The sequence below is a fragment of the Agelaius phoeniceus genome, chromosome 19 (assembly GCF_051311805.1).
Source record: "Agelaius phoeniceus isolate bAgePho1 chromosome 19, bAgePho1.hap1, whole genome shotgun sequence".
NCBI lineage: Eukaryota > Metazoa > Chordata > Aves > Passeriformes > Icteridae > Agelaius > Agelaius phoeniceus.
In genome coordinates this window covers 8,480,259-8,497,549 of record NC_135283.1, presented here as the reverse complement: position 1 = coordinate 8,497,549, position 17,291 = coordinate 8,480,259, and the positions used below count along the sequence as shown (strand labels likewise).

The following is a 17,291-nucleotide window of genomic DNA, read 5'->3' as shown; positions in this document are numbered from 1 at the left end:
AACTATCCTACTTTTACACAGAACAAGTTAGCTCCCTATCCACCTCGCCACCAGAATTTGCATCATCCAGGAGTCCATGGAATGCCAACAAACCATCTGATCTGCACTGTGGCAGTGCTGTACACACAAACAACAAAGACTGAAAACATCCTGGAGAGTTGTGTCAGGGATAATTTGCATGCCACCTTATCGTTTAGACTGTTTGCCTTCTTAGTGTCTAATTAATATAAATATAGCTGTACTTACAGACAAGGTAAGCCTGATCTCCTTGTGGTTACAGTTTTTTGAAAGCTTCTTCTTCAGTGCTTTAACTGCATCTTTAGGCCTGTGACAAGAAATGAAAGAGGAGAAGTTACCAGTGAAGTTTTCTAGTTCATAACTTCATCCAAGAACCAAAAATACCAGCCTGATATACAGGACCAAATCCACCCCTGTGCTTACACCCACATAAAACCAGAGCAATTGCCCCATTGATTTCAGCAAAATCTCTTCAGCACTGAAGTAGAGCAACAGAGCAGTGAATCAGGTTTGTTACTGCAGACTGTGCATTACTCCAGAGACTTGTGCAGAGATAAAGTTTTGCTCTGCAAAGTCTGCTCCAAAATGATATTTTTCCACTGTTGTAGAATAGAATTACATATCTAGCTTTTATTGCCATGAAAGGAAATATCAACTGCCAGATGTATCAAGAGTTGACTGGCAGTCTTCATGTATGATGCAATTAGAATATATTCTCCTGGGAGTGCTGTCAGGAGGAGGGGTGTCATGGATAACTTCCAATCTTATAATTGCAGGATGCACTTAACTCATCTGAGTAACTACCAGGGATGCATGGACAACCCACTCCAGCCAAGAGATAGGGGCATTTCTAACCCAGCCATTTTCATTTCTATATATATACCCCATATCTTTTAACTATCTGTGTAGGGGGAAAAGGGTGGAAGATGGTATCGAGGTTATCACACGTGGGAAGCAATTTTGCCTCATTAATATGGACTACCTATAGTGTACAATTATTAGGGCCAGCCCAACACTCATGATCAACATAAACAAGATGTCCTAACATCTCTTTAGGATCTCTCTAGAATCTAAGATGGAGCAATAGGCCCAAATACAATGTTTCACTTAAAAAAACCAAAGAAATCTTTGTTGAAAACATTTCAAAGTCAATGAAATTAGATGGGTGTTTACCATTACTGCATCTCTTTGTTTGAAGTGCTATACTTCATGAGAAAAAAAGAAAAAAAATAGGAGACATTTCTCTATTTTTCTTAATCATATGTCATACCCAGGCACATCAGTAGAGCATCAAGTGACAGATGGCACAGGAGTGGAGAAGTTTCCCTTTTAGAGAGCTGTTCTACAAACCCACTCCTATTTGCTTCCCCCACTGAAGCATCTGGAAATGCTCTGGTCAGGAGCTGGATATTGCATTAAAATAACAATTTGCCTAATTAGATGCAGCAGTTCTGCTGCTCCTACTATTCTGTTACAGACTGTGACTAGTAGTAGCTGCCTAGGAGGAAGTTACAAGGAGCTCCTCTGCAAGCTTAAGCTGTGCACAAAAGGAAACAGTTTATTTTAAAAAAAGGCTCTGTTGCATGGAAACTTTACATAAAAACTAACACTGAGGGTCAAAGCGTGCTGTTGCTTATGGCAATAACCAGAAGGAAGTCATTATTACTGACATTCCAAGTACAAAGAACCACGGGTGAGTGCATGGAATCCAAAACAAGGAGAGGAGAGAAAAGTTGATACAGTAAAAAAGACACCTGTGCAGAAAGTAAGCCATACCTCATTGTTCTGGAAAAAACTCTTTAGCTAGTGTTAAAATATGCCACTACTAGAATGAGTTCTCAGAATGCAATGCTGAAGCAGATCTTACATGAGAACAAGTTTCCTTTTTTCTGCTTTTACAGGTGGAAACAAGGAAGTTCAGAGCAGCAAGTGGCTGAGCGAACCTGGATGTGGCTGTCCGGTGCAAGAGAGCAGCTCAGTTCTGGGAGCACACCTGGATGGGATGGATCCCACTGCACAGGATCCCAGCCCGCGCCTCACCCCGGCTGCGGCACAGCCTGGCAGAGACACTGCACGGTGGGGAGCTCGAAGGCAAAAGCCAAGAGTTTTAAATATTGTTGTAGGCACCCAAATGGTCAAAGCCTTTTTCCAGGTGGGTTTGCAGAGCACAGGTGTAGCCCTTCAGCCTGACGAGCAGATAAGATACCTTTGCCACCACCTTTCTCTACCGTGTGTCTATGGGGAAGAACCTCCGAGCCTAATCCATAAAAGCCCCGATGGGGTAAAGCTTTTCCCTGGGAACCAAAGCTACGTGCTCCCTGCGCTATTTCGTTTCGGGTCACTTCACATCAGCGTCCTACGCCGGCTGCTCGATGTCGCCCTGCCCTCGAGCGACGCCGGTGCCACCTCCGTGCCCCGCAGCCCCCGGCCCGCTCGCTCACCCCTCCTCCGTGGCGTTGATCACGTCGCAGATGTGCATGAACTGTCCCCACTCCTCCGTCTGCAGCGACCCGAGCGTCGCCCGCTCTGAAAGGCCAAGGGGAGCCGAGGGTCAGCGCCCGGCGGGGACAGAGGGGGCGGCGCGGGGCCACGCTGGACGCGACTCACCGACCAGGCTGCCCACGGCGGTGCCGAACGGGTCCCTCGGAGCCTTTCCGAAAGCCATGGCCGCTGCCGGCAGCGTCCCGCGGGCTCTGCGGGACGGCAGCCCCGGCCCCGCCGCCGGATCCGGCCGCTCCCTCCCGCCCCGCCGGGCGCTCCCTTCCTGCACTCGGGCGGGGCCGCCTCCAGGTGCTGCCGCGGCCCCTCCAACCTGATCCCGGCACGGCACCGCCCCGCCCCGCGGGGTCGGGTCCCACCCGGGCTCCCCTGGGACAGGGCTCCCACCCGGGCATCCCCTAGCAGAGGGCTCTCTCCGACTCCCGCCAGGCAAAGCTTTTCCTTGGGAACCGAAGCCGTCTTTCGGGTCGCTTCACATCAGCACCTTACACCGGTTGCTCGATGTCACCCGCCCTGGGGCGACGCTGGTGCCACCTCCGCGCCCCTCACCCCGGCCCGGACCAAAAGCACCCCCTGGCCTCACACAGCCCCGGGCTCATTTTCCTGCCCCATGGACCTGCGAGCCCACCGCTCATAGGCAGCGGTGGCTCAGCCGGGTCCCAGATGGGATTTCACAACTGAATCCACGAGGAACTCGGCGTTCCGTGAGGCGAAGCTCAGGAACTCCTTCAGAGCCCCTTCTGCTGCTGGTATCACGTGCATCCCGTGTGCAGACACAGTTTAACCTCTGCACCCACCGGTACACAGCCCCCGGGGCTGCCCCTGCTCCTGCAACCTCCCTACAGGTGCTTTCAAACCCCCACCTTCTTTTCTGATCCGCACATTTAAAAAGAATACAAGCAAAGATCTCAAATAAACGGGGAAAATTCCCAATTGGTGCATCCAAGTTACATTCATAAATTCATCCTCTTTGTGTTCAGCAGGAACCACTAACATGTTCCTCCTGTCACACACACCTTTCTACATGTGGGAGGTCCTTGCTACAATTACTGTCAATGACTTCCACTGTGTCTCTTCATCACAAGCCTATCTCACACCTGTACAATACCTGGGAATGAACGATGAACGAAAATTAAGATGTCAGCTGTAATTTTTGTTGGCTGACAGTTGTAATTATTTCAGTATCAAACACACACACGGAATCATATTAAATAGCCTCTGAGTAGAGCTTAATGAGTCATACAGTCAAGACATGATATAAGCAAATAAATTATTTGCCTGACATTAGAATTTAATGGATTAACAAAGCTCTATTTGCACTACGAGAGGTTTTTTTTAGGAGGAACTAATCATACTTTCTTTTGTGTTTTGTACAACTCTGTGGCCCCATCTACTGGATGGTTTTAACGCGAATGCAGGAGAAAATCACATTTTTGGTGTACCTGCAAGTACCTCTATGAAAAACAAGTTAAAGAACTCTTAGGCAAATTGATAATGTACCATGAATGTAGGAGTCTTTTTCTTACTCAGTCTGTAGTAAGTGGGTGGAATCCCTCATGCAGTCTGATGAGGCTCCATTTGAGACTGTTCTAATGAGCACATCTCAATTTTCCACACTTCTGTTATCCTGTTATTTGGCTAAAAGCCAAACACCAGCTGTCAAAACACAAGTCAGTTTATTTATTTTAGTTCACAGAATTTTGAAACATATCCTCTAAACTTAGGTGTTTCATTCATTTGCTCTTTAACCCTGGAACAGTAATGAGGGCCTATTTAAATTAGCCCTTGTTAAACCTGCAACACAAGTCAGATCTCATTTCAAAGAGCATATTTTATTGAGCTAATCGGGGGAAAAATTCAAGTAAAGCATTTTTTCATTGGAATTTACTGATTAAAGTTACTCATTGAAATCAGCTTTTGGTATAGATCTGTGAACTCCTGGTGGGCTTCAGGTTCTGCTTGAAACAAAATCTCTCTGGCTCTTCAGTCTTCTCAGGGCTGGAATCCTCAGAATTCATGAGCTGGTGGTCAAAGAGTCCCAGGAGAGCCTTGCACTTCTTGCAATTTTACTAATATTGAAGAGATACTTATTACTATTCATGGATATTTTCGGCCTCTTGCAAGCACATAGAGAGTGTTATAAAAAGGAGGAAGGAAGAGGTTAAATAATTTCGCTTTGCAAAATGTTTTGAAACAAAAGTGTTAAGTGGCATAGCTTCTGTCTGCCTCAGCTCAGCTAACATGTATTATACTAACATAGGCAGGATTGTCAATATGATTTCATTTTTACCAGAGATTTTGATGATGTTATGTCAATTACAAATTAAAAAAAAAAAACAAATTGCTATAGCTTTGCAGAGATTCTTTTCTAATTTAGTTTTGCTGGCTTTACATTTCAGAGTTATATCTCATAAATTATTTTTAAAATCATACTTTTACCTTATTTAGGTTTCAGTCCTGTTTTCAAAGAATCACATACATGCACAGAGGACATTGAGAGAAATACTTAAACAGCTGTCATTCATAAATTGATTTATGGTATTGACCTGTACCTGCTTTTGTTTGTTATATGAAAATTAAAAGCCATTGCAATGATTTTTTGGTTTCGTTTAAAAATGAGAGATTCTTAAAAGGTCCTTATTCATTAGACATTAAGTGAGGAGCTGCAAAGCAGTCTCTCTTCCATCTCCCAAGGGCTGTATTTACCCTCACTGCTTTCACCAGAAGCCTATTCTAGTATGACTCTTCCTTGTTATCCAGTATAAGAGATGCAGTCGGTGGGATTCTCACTGTGGCTCATTAGACCAGATGCTGGTTATGGCCTGTGCTGGGAGCTTTACTTGAACAAACAGCTCCAGGGTTAAATCAAATCCCTTCTGCATCATCTCCATTAGCTCACTGCTTCACATAACAGCTAACCTAATCAGGAGCTATTTGGGCAAAATAAATTAATGTTTGGGACCCAGTTGCACTAAGAATACAGAGCTGTCTCCAAATATCTATTTAAGTAATTACTATTTTATATTAAAAAAAAAAAAACCAACAAAAAAAGAAGAAATGTCCAAGTGCTGTTATGTCAGCAGCATGTTTAATGTGCCTGTTTAGAAAAAGGAACAAATCTAGAAGTGCCAGAAAGAGGTAGAGGCCTGCAGAGGGCAAGCTTGGTCAAGGAATCTCCTCATTTTTCATGCAGCAGCTACCTCTCAGCCATATTGGTTTTTCTTTTTTACTGAGCTTCAGATACAGCTGGTTAGCATTGCAATGCTCTCCTGCAATTTGAAATAATTAAAAAAAACCTCAGTAAATGCCATGCATTGGTGATCAAAAGGTAGGAGAGGGTCAGGGAGGTGGCATTTTTGTGGATGAGAGTCAGAGTTTCACACATGTGACTCTGCTGCATTTCCTGGATGACATGCCCGAAGCAGCTCTCACTGCCCTGCGACTTTCAGGTGAAGTTAGACAAATCTGTATTTCTCCCACTCCTAAAACACTGAGAATTTCTAATGATTTTTTTTCCTTTAATAATACACTGCAAGAGTCTCAGCTAATTTGAAACTAAAATCATGTCTACCTTCTTTTGGATTTTTTTGTGGGTTTTTTTTGTTGGTTTTCTTTTTTCTTCCCCAAGATATTATACGTTACCTCCCTCGGGGATTTTACCCTCACCATATAGTGTTAATCCAAAAACTTTTCTCTCCTCTCTTTCAGGAAACAACTCTCCTTTTTCCCTGGATCAAAGCTGGAGATAAATATTCTATTATCTGGAGATAAATATTGTATATTCAGGAAACTTACCTAAGCCTTTTCTGTAGTTCACCTTCTCAGAGACAAAGATGCATCATCCAGTTCCCTGAGCTTCTTTCCAGATGTGTATTTTCCTCTAATGGATTCTAGATTTATAAAGAAATGATGAAATTATTATTATACTGCAGAATATGGTGAGTCTTAAGTTTTCTGTAGCAGGGTAAATATTAAATATATCATATATCTTATCCACTGGAAGGTAGAATCCTCAACTTGACTATCACAGGAAAACTAACAAAGAAAGAAAGACTCCCTTAATCTTAAATTATAGCAATTGTAGATAGTTTTCTCATTAATAGAATGCAACTGCTATATATATGTGTATATATATCAATATATATAATGCTGCATAAAAACAAGCTCAAAATTGAAAATTAGGTATGAACTTGACAATTCAGATTTTTTGTAAACTAACATATGAGAAGTTGGGAAGTTTTCTATTTTCAAAGGAAAGTGGCAAACAAGTGGTTCTCATTTAAGCTAACAATAAAGAATGTATGAAATAGCCAAATATCTCTTTGAATTAGAGGCTACCTGAAGAAGTTTTATTTTGTGGGAGGTCCTTCAGGAATTTGGAGAGTTGTAAAACACACTTGCCCAATTAAATCAGGAATGCTTTTTGAGTTACATGGTACTGGTGCATAGCAGGACACTGAGGTTACACATACATTGCTATGAGTGCTACAAGTTTAGTTTAGTTTTGTTTTCAAATTATTTAAGTTCATGATAAAAAATTCTTATATCTCACTCTGAGGTGCAATATAAATTTCTCTGCCTTCAACAAGCAAGCTTGAAAAAACTTAATTTTTGCACTTTTTAAAATTAAAAAATTACTTGATAAATGAGGTCTTCAGATTGATGTTTTCATCTCTAAGTGTGCTGAATACAATAAAACTAGAAATAAGTTTGTCTGTTGTTCCAACACAAAACAAATCAGGCAATCTCCAAATCCTTACATCTCAAATGCGTGCATAAGAACTTGAGCTGCAGGAATCAACAAGTATCAAACCTGAATCAAGCTGATATTTTCAGTACCAGGAACAATCTTGATTAGTTGGGCAGCATTGCAATTATCAGCGTGGAAATCAATCCTGAAAAAAACTCACATCCTCCATCTCTGCCCATTAGCAGCAGGTATGGCCTTTACCAAGGAGTTCATTTTTCTCTTTGTGACACTCCCACTGCCACCTGAAGTGCAAAACATCTCTCAGGAAGAGCTTAGTTCAGCACTGCTGCTTCTCATCTTAGTGCTTAGAGAGAAACAATAACTAAACACAGATCCTTTAAAAATACACATAGAGAAAATAATTTTTGACATTGCACCCAAATGAAATAATTTCAGCAATATTTGATTGCCATCAAATAATTGTGCTGGCTGCTGGAACAAACATCCAAAAGCTTCATGGACTGGCAGAAACTCATCACCCACAGAGCCCTGGTTCCAATCCAAGCCATGCAGTGCCATGCTGCTCACACAGCCCCCTCCTGTCCTAATTAACCAGGAATCTCAGCTGAGTTCTCTGCTGGATTTTAATTATGGCATTATTAGCTCATGGGGGGAAAAAAATTGACAGATGTTTCAGGTTGGTTGTAGCAAATTAAAAGGCAGGTGCTTGGTAGAAAAACTCAGGAATGATTAAACAAGTGAGTGGTGGAGGTTTAGCTGATGTTCAGTGAGCATTGTTCATAATAGCAGTTACTTTTCTGCAGTGCAAGAGGACTTCTCAGCATAAAAATAACAATTGCAACAGGTTTGGATCTGGTTTTTAAAAAAGCTTATGAACATGTGTCCTTAGTTTGGTTTTTAGCTTTTGCTGGGGCCATTTTGCTCCTCTTTCCTCTAAAAATAAAACCCACTGGTTTTTTAGGTTGCTAATTTAAGAAAAAATTGTGTGATGCCAAGGTAAACAATAGAACTAGTTGATTACTCAACAATTATTGTTACACTGAGCATCTCTCATAAAGAAAACCACTAATTTTCATCTCTTATAAGGGATAACAAATGTCATAGCTTTACTAATAACTTCAATTGCCTGACAAAGCAGTTTCAAAACAAGTTTGAATGAAGTAAATGCATTACAGGAAACATAGGCAGAGCCTGAAAAGATGCCAAGGTCAGGATTTTAAGAAAAACAAGAAAAAAACAGTGTCATGATTCTGAGCTCTCCATCAATTATTCTATTCCATGGGAGTCTTTATCTACAGTCTCAGTGAGTCTCATCCATCGAGGTGACATGGAGAGTGTCAGGTGAACTGAGGAAAGAGGCTTTGAGCAGACAGTGAGGTCATTTGGATGCAGGTTCACTCTGCTGTGGTGGTTTTCTGCTTGAGAATAAAAAGTTACAGGGTTTGAATGCTTTGTGTTTTATTTTTTGTTTTGTTCTGTTTTTTAAACTAACATACATATGCAATTTATGGCTCCATCCTCTTCAGAAATCCATTTTGGGTTTTTGTCATGTGTAAGTTCCATATAAAAATGAGAAAATGTTGGGATTTCCCTAATGTTTTTGTTTTTTCTTTAACAAAACAACAGTTTAAACTATGCTTTTCATCCAAGTGTATCCCAAAACTATTCAAAGACAAAAAAACATTAGGTTTCATTTTGAGCATGCAGAACCAGATATGCTGATAATTTCAGAACTAGAATTTTGGACAGTTTGGATTTTGACAAGTCAGTATTTGCTCATCAGGGGTGTTTTGTTGGAAAAATTTCCCATCAGCTGCAAGTTTTATTACACATTAATTACGCCACAGCTAGGAAGTGAAAAATCCAACCCAAAACTCTTTCCACTAGTGTTGACAGTTATGGGGACCTGCCAAAAGGCCCCACTTGAAAGGCAGTGATTTTCCTACTGTTGGAGTACAGGATGTACAGAAAATTTTGCAACTTGTTTAATGGAAAGAATCAGCCATATTCTGCCAGTTAATAGAATAAACAAATAAATGCAGATTTTAATGCTGTAACTCAGTAAAAGCTGAAGAACATCTTTCCCTGTTTCTAAGGGAGGCAAACGTTCACCTCTTAATGGGCTCTTAATCTGGACACAGAAACAAAGGTTGCTTGTGGTTGGACTGAATCTTCTGAGTACAGAGGATTCAGATTTCTTTAATTTACACCACACCTGGGCATGGTCAGTGCAGGTGGCTCTGACCTGTGAGGCTGCTACACTGCCCCAGCTGTTAATCTGGGACTCACAGATTAACACATGTGGCCTAAAATGGAGATTTGTGGCACTGTCACCTCTGTGCCATCCTGAGCATCCAGTCTGTACAGCAGAGGAACACACACATTTCTCAGGGAGCTCCTCTGCACTGCAGGTTTATAGAAACTGTTGGATGGTGACCTGTCATGGAGCCTGAGCTCACTGAAATTAGATTCAGTAAGGTACATCCTCTGTATCAGGGTGGAATTAAAGCTGGTTGCTGCTCTGAAACTTAAGGTCAAAATCTCTGAATTTCTATCCAGATCAGCTGTAAACCTCAGAACACACTCCCTGCTTTGGCTGCACCTCCACACTGATGTTTTTGGCAAACATTTTACATTTTACCCAGGGAGCTGGAGCTGTGGCATTTGTAAGACCATGCAGCTACAAGTAATTTAATGTTGTGTGAAACACTTATCATTATGTCTAAAGGCACAGTTCATGCACTGCAGGAATCCCACTGCTATTTCCAAAAGCAGAGGATGGTTTGGGATGCACTGTGCATACTCACTCTAAGAGACAGCACAAGTGCTGTAGACAAACTGGAAATTTCTGCTTGTCTGTACTTCATCTTTCACCACAGCTATCTCTGGGTAATGATGCAGTATTGTCAGCAGTGAAGGGGTTTTTTTACTGAAATATTTAATACAGAAGAGTATCAAAATTATTTGATTATTTGCTTTTTTCCTACCATGATCAATATGTCAGAGGTCTTCCCATACTGGACCATCACACCAAGTCTGCTGCTGCTTGCTACTATGGTCACTCCTGAAAACAGGCAGTTCTTCCATCTTTTTGCCTAATTCAGTATGCTCATTTTTCCTTGCAATGACACTCATTAATATGCATTCCCTACTTCTGATCTTGTGAGCAGAAAGACTCCTAAATGGTACACATAGCTCTGCTCAAAAAGAAATGCAGTTGAACTGCACTTTTGGCCTCTCAGCTTAAGAGAATCACATGCCTTGGCTTTACACTAATGCTTTTAAACACCACTGCTGAATTTTGGTAGGGATTTACACAACCAGTAGAGAAGGAAAGATGGCTGGTGCTCTCCCTGCATGTTTGGTTCCATACAAAGCCCAAAGCCAGGAGCCGTCCATGGTTTGGTGCAGGCTGTTCTCATCACTAAGGACAGCCCTGGGCTCCCACTGACACACTTGACAAATCACTGTCTTCTGGCAGCACTGCTTTAAGGAGCTTTTGAGATCCAGCAATAAGTAACTCAACTATAAATTGCCACACTTCTCTCAAATTGAGATTTTGTGTCAGAAAATGCTCCTGAATAGTCAAAGTGGATATTAATACCTGTCATGAGTCAAATGGGAAGAAGGGGAGAAGATGAGAATGAAGAAAATGCTATCAAGTGTAGCAGGAAGCAAATAACTTTTAGCTTATGGTGAGATGTCATTTGACAAGGCAGCATCTTGCATGAGAGGAGCATGAAACTTATTTCCTGATGCACCGCATTCATGCTCACACACTCACCTTCCTCAGATACTTGTCCTCTCGTATTCTGTGGAATTTGCCCCAAAACATTTCTCTCATTTCACAGAAGGCCCACCATACATTCCTTATTTGATTTAATATTTCCTCGCCTTGTTTCTCAGTTACTTTTGGCCTCTAGAATCTTTGCCAGGCCCACTTCTCCAACCCTTCTTCTGGCATAATAGTCCCCTAAAGTGTTTTCCATTCACTTCTTCCTGGAACTATGTCCACAATAAAGATTTCTTCTGACATGAACTGAGACCAAAGCTACCAAAAGGCACTGACACCACTGGTTTTTTACCAGTTGCTTACAGAGCACTCATACCCAGGCTTTGCATCACTGCTGTGGAAGTGCTTGTTCTGCAGTCCTGTCTGCAGGGCAGACCTTTCCAGACTGGCATATCTGTGCACAACTGCCCCCCAGACAGCTGCACCTGTACGGATCAGAGATCAGACCATTACCCTTGAAGAGCTCAAACCTTCCCACTGCACTCACTTGTAATGCACTCTGGTGCTCAAGTTCTCAGCAATTATAAATGACAGCACCTATCAATTTTAGCTGCTTAGATATTCCCCATTGCTACAATAATGAATGCTTTACACTCCTTAATCCACTTACCTTTCAATCCCACACTGAAGTTCTGAAGCAACAATAGGAAGATTAAATGTTGGAGTTGTTGATTTCTCCAAAATCCTTCTTCTGATGCCTAGTTCCAGAGAACTGATGCTTGAAATGCGCTCGCAGCTGTAGCTTGACCAGAGACTGGAAAATTTTGCTTCCATGCCTGCCCACAAAGCCTTTTGTCGTGACTGAACTGAACTGCTTGGCCCCTAATTTCCACTTGCCTTCAGAAGCAGTAAGAAACTGGTGCTCTGCTGTTACGGTAAACAGCAACAGAGGATTCTCACTGGAAATATGGAGATTTATGCCTTCTTTCATAGAATTGGCTTCCTAAAGCACACAGAAATTACGTGAGGGTGCTGAGGGTGCCTCTTTATGCAGCCACTGTGGTTTTAATTCTGCACTCAATCCTCTTAAGTATTGTGTAGGAAGTCTGAGCATCGTTGGGATTTGAACTTTGTTCGCTACCTGTAAACCCCTATTTTTATCAAGATAGAAGGAATTTGGCCAAAGTTACACAGGAGGCCTGTTATAAATTAGAGAATTGAGCCTAAGCCTCTTATATCTTAGAGGAACAGCCTGACTGCTGCTTTCAGAAGAGCTTCAGTACATTACACCAGCTAAGTGTCTGGCTCAATCACTGTTCTGTGGATTACCAGAGGGCAGATTAACTGGATTCTATTGAATTTTTAAAACATAAAATAAATACCTCCTATAAGCTCTTAACAGGTTTCTTCTAGCAAGGTTTTGAGGAATTTCCACCTTACTAATTCTGCATGTGTATAAATGCACAGAAATTGATAGTACATGAACCTACCTAGCAGTAGAGCAGAGCCTTATAACATTATTTATGGCTAATGAAAGGCAATGTCATTCCTGACATCCCAGATAAATCATGTTTTCCATTGCTATACACAAATGGACTGGAATATAGTTAGTACTTAGTCTGCTAGGCAAGAATAACCTCAGTCCTCTCAAATTGGAATTCTCTAACCACCCATGAACGATAACATGTTGTGCAGTTACCATCAATTTTCTGACTTTGTGGAGAGCAGGGACTGAGAGCAAGGCAGACAGCATCTCATGCGGTGCCTTGTTACTTATAATTTCTTTACTGTGAGTCCGTGCGTATCCCTCAGCTGAACCAAATCCCTTTCAGCTGCAGCTGATAATGCAACACCCACAGCTCAAGGTCACTACCTGGAAATCAGTGCTTGCTTTTAACTGGACTCACTTCAATGGTATGAAGCCTCAAGTGCTGCTTAATCTTAGCTTTGATTGGGTTAACAATGCACCATCCTCTTGTGAACAGGGCACTTGAGCTGCAGTTAGACCCTCCCTGTTCCTATTGCTCAAATCAGTTGTAGAAAATGTGCAATATTGTCAGCAGACTTTTGAATACAGATGTGTTTACCTGCACACCAGCAAGGTGATCGCTGGTTTCTTGGTGTTTTACATCAGTTCTAGTTTTTTATTTTTATTCCATTTGTGGCAATGGAATACAGATAGAATAAAGGAAATGAATTCTACTGGAACAACCTGAAATAGCAGTGCAATGGTGAGAGGTGCCATGGCACAGGTACAGCACAGCAGCATGCTGGTGGTGCTAAGACTGCTCCATGGAAGACCAAAAAAAAGGAATCTTTCCACTGCTCTTCTTCTAATCCTTTTATTTCTGAGGCCTAAAGGCAAGCCCAGTGGAGCATAGCTAATTACACCCCTGATCTTTAACCACTGTATGGCTGGTGGAGCCCTCTCATACACCGATGTGAATCTGCTGCAAGTAACAGCCCAATACCAGCACACCTGTGTGAGGAAATTCCTTTCAAAACCTTTCTGTTCAACAGAGACCAAGAGGTTTATGTCTGCACACTAAAACTGTATTTAAAATCCCAGCTCAATTGCAAAGTGAAAGAGACAAACCCTTTGAGAAAACAGTAATGACCTTTGCTGGTGCATAGTTTGCTTTACCCAAGGATGTTTTAACTTCTTGATTTAATCAGTCAGCTTGGACAACTCAGTTTGCCAAGGCCTTTGTAATTTCCCTTCCCCTTATGAAGATGGTTAATATTTAGCTATCAGTTGAGTCAATGCTTATTGCCCTGTTTTTTTTTTTTTTCAGTTCTTTCTATCTTTCTAATGACTGGTTGTAAACATACATTCCATAGAATGATTTTATATTTTTAACCAGAAAATCTTAGTGCTTAGCCCTTTTCATTTTTAAAAAGAAACTTATTAGGGGTTTAATTTTGATTAGGAGCATCATCCAACAAACCTCCATAAATAATCTCTCATTCAGTATATCCTCTACATTCCCAAATAAAAATGTTTTGCTTAATGTGTACTTTATCTAATGTAAAATGTATTTTTTCTAGTCAATACACATTTCTGTAGCTGGAGGAAGCACTGCTGCCACCTCTTAGGAGTTACACTTCTGATTTTTACAAATTCCCACTTAGAGGATTGAGGAGTCTTTGGACTATCCTCAGGAATCAAAGTTTTTCCTCAGGATGAGGCATCATCACATGAAATTGTGGGATATCCATGATCTTGGTAATATGGAAAACTCTTTAACCTTTCAGCATTACCAATGATTTTCCAAATACTCCTCTACATTCCTGACATCAAGGTAGGAACAGCAGCCCCTGACTGCTGAGGAATATTTTTGGCTGATTGGCAAGACACTGGCAAGTACAGTCCTGTTGTGCAGCACCTCCTCTTCCTCTTTTAATGCACTGGACCTACCTCCAAATATAGACACATCCAACTTCTAATCAGAAATGACATTTAATGCCCCAAAATTACTTACCAGGACTTTGTTAAATCATAGATAGTGCAGTGCAGGTTATAAAAGCAGGATGCAGGAGCCAGGACTCTTGGGATCTTCCTTTAAAGCTGGCTTGCTGTGGTCTCAGGGAAAATAGAAAAAAATAATCACTCACTTCTATGATGCAATTTACTCACCCGAAAAAATGAAGTAACTTCACTGATCTACTTCATAGGCACTGTGTGAATCCTCAATAATACTTGTGAAACTATAGAGTGATCTCTTGACAAGAAGTGTTCTGATGGAGCCCAAATGTCAAAAATTGCTTTCAAATCAGGGAGTGAGAAGTGTGCACCAGACAGACATGGATAGTGCTGTAGTCATTTTCACTGTGATGCCTCTTACTGTTTCATCTCCTTTATTACCTATTTCAAGGCCTATTTTGATGAGTTAGCATAGCCTAGTACTTTCTTCCCCCCTCCAAAATTTCACATGTCCTCCTTAGCCCTGCTCCCCTTTCAATTTTTTTTCCTCACAAACTGCTCATGAATTGCCTTGGCAGTGAGTAAAGTATAAGCACTTTTAGAATATGGTTTATGGTTCAGTGGCCATCAGCAAATGCTGTCAGAGCTGATACCCTTCAGCTGGGAGGGAAGAGCAGCTTCACTCACACCATCCCTCACCTGCTGTGGGGCTGGAAGGGAGCCAGGATGGAGCATTCCCAGGCCAGGCCACTGCCAGGAAATTTTATTCATAAGGGTTGCCACTGGCCATGAAATTTGAGTACCCAAATAACTGTGATATCACACACTGAGGAAAATAATCAGCTTTTGAAGCAGCTCTGTCTGGAACTGGAAGAGTTATGGTTGTCCAGGTATACCCCCAGGGCTGCCAGAGAGGCTGTGGCAGACTTTAGGTGAGGACAGGGAAAATGAAGGATCCTTACTGCTGTAAAATACAAAAACATGGACAACCACATCTCTCTCTCTCTCTTTTTCTATAGCATGCTAAAGAACTAACTAGATTAATCTCAGAAGTTTAATACCATACTTGAATGTTGAACTGGAGCCTCCTAAATATAGAAAAAATGATGTGAGAAATGGATTTCTAAAGAATTTTTAAAACTTGATAGAAAGTTTATATAGTCTTATATATTTATATGTAAACACTGAGATAAGGTGTGTTGACTTAGGAAGGTTATGGAATAGAGATGACATTTTTGAGAGAGAATTAGAAATAAGTTTTCATAAGTTTTAAAATATGGTTTTGTAAGAAGATTAGATATTTTAGAGAATTAGAACTCTGAAAGATGTATTATAGTAGGACTACGTGGGGGAAAATACAGGTGACTGGTGTTAGAAGTAAAAGTAGTATTGTGTGGTAAAAGTTAATAGGTTGAAAAATATTTCTAAGGTATTGTAACTAGGAAATAAGTTGGTTTTTGATGGAATGGCACTGAGTTTTACATCTCTTGTATCTCACTATTCATCAAGACTGATAACAAAATAAAATCTTTTAAAACACCTCTCAGTTGCCCTGTCTCTGCAAAAACTGAGAAACCAACACCTAAATACAGAAAAAACGTCCTGTTATATCATTGGGTCCTTTCCTTAAATCGCCTCTTTTTTTTCAAAAGGCATTAAGAACTTAGCTTTAGCATGTGGTTTAATCCTATTAAAATTCACTGAGTTTAAGCATATAATTTAGTAACTTAGATTCTTAAAGAGAAAAAAAACCAAATTCTTAAATTAAAAAAACCTAACCCCAAAACTTGTTTGTTCTCTTGCTTTATCCATAGCCCTATGCAAGGTCTGCATGGTAAAAGAACAACTACCCCATAAACAGAAACCTCAAAAGGAACTAAAATTCTTTTAGACTGGTCTAAAACTGCATTTCTTTAGAACTTCCTGATGATTCCAGCTGCTCTTCCTGACTAGCAGGTCTGTTCCAGGAAGGCACAAACCAGCTGTGCAAAAGCAAGTGCATGGTTACAGTGCTATGTTCTTTCACAGATTCCTGATGGAAGTCAAATCTTGTGGAAGATTTACTTACTGTGCACAGCAGGATATTATTCAGGAATAGAAATTCCTGATATTTCTTGCATGTTTCAAATAAATGGCAGATTGAACCACTTTGATTAATATACATTTGGAAAAGAAATCGTCTCCACATGGATCAGCTGTGTGAGCAATGAAAAATGTGTGAAGACCCTCTTTACTCTTCCTCAGAATCCTGGAAAAAACTTCAGGCTGCCCTTTTCCTTTTCCCCATGTCCCACAGGGTCATGTCCACTCTGGAGTCCTTACACAGCAGCACAGGCAGCAGCTTCTCTTCCAGCAAAGCCCCTTGTGGCAGCTGTGAATGTTGTCCCTTTTTTGTTTTTGCCTGTGGTACAGTATTTTCTGCCTGCTTTCAGTCCTTTTTAATGCCTTCAAGGTGCTGTGGAAATAATGGTGATTTTAGCCAGTGGATTTTAGGGAAAAAAAAACCAATCAAAAGTTATCAAATGCTCAACACTTCCCTTTAAATGCTGCTTGAAATCAGAGAATTTACTTTTATTTTAAAACAAACTTCCATCTAGAAAATCTTGTATTTATGAACAAGAAAATGCTGGAATTGAAAGCAATGGTTCATTTTTTTTTCCTGCTCTAGGTGAACCTGCTTTAGCAGGGGGTTGGACTAGAGGCTCTCCAGATGTCCCTTCCAACCCCAACAATTCTGTGACTCTGAAATTGATCCTGTTCCATGACAGGCATGAAAAGGTTTCAATTCAGAACCAAAACCAACTGTTGGAAAACAAGGAATCTCAAATGAGTCCATGTGGAGCTCTGTCCAAATCCAGGGCCAGCTGGGCTGTGGAACTGCAGAGCTCCGTGCAGCACTCCCAGCC

General features: G+C 41.1%; 1 protein-coding gene across 6 annotated transcripts in view; it reads right to left on the bottom strand.

Annotated features, from left to right (window-relative positions):
• TOM1L1 (target of myb1 like 1 membrane trafficking protein) overlaps window positions 1-17,291 on the bottom strand; it is a 90,830-nt gene that overhangs the window by 21,139 nt on the left and 52,400 nt on the right. Inside the window, exons 3-8 of one of the 6 annotated variants that reach the window (XM_077188212.1) lie at window positions 16,454-16,840; window positions 11,632-14,544; window positions 6,313-6,407; window positions 4,044-4,173; window positions 2,460-2,544; window positions 247-325 (exon numbers count right to left, since the gene is read on the bottom strand). In XM_077188212.1, coding sequence (XP_077044327.1) covers window positions 247-325; window positions 2,460-2,497 — 117 coding nt within the window. In that variant the 5' untranslated portion in view covers window positions 2,498-2,544; window positions 4,044-4,173; window positions 6,313-6,407; window positions 11,632-14,544; window positions 16,454-16,840. The other 5 variants (XM_077188213.1, XM_077188214.1, XM_077188215.1 and 2 more) reach the window with 5 other exon arrangements.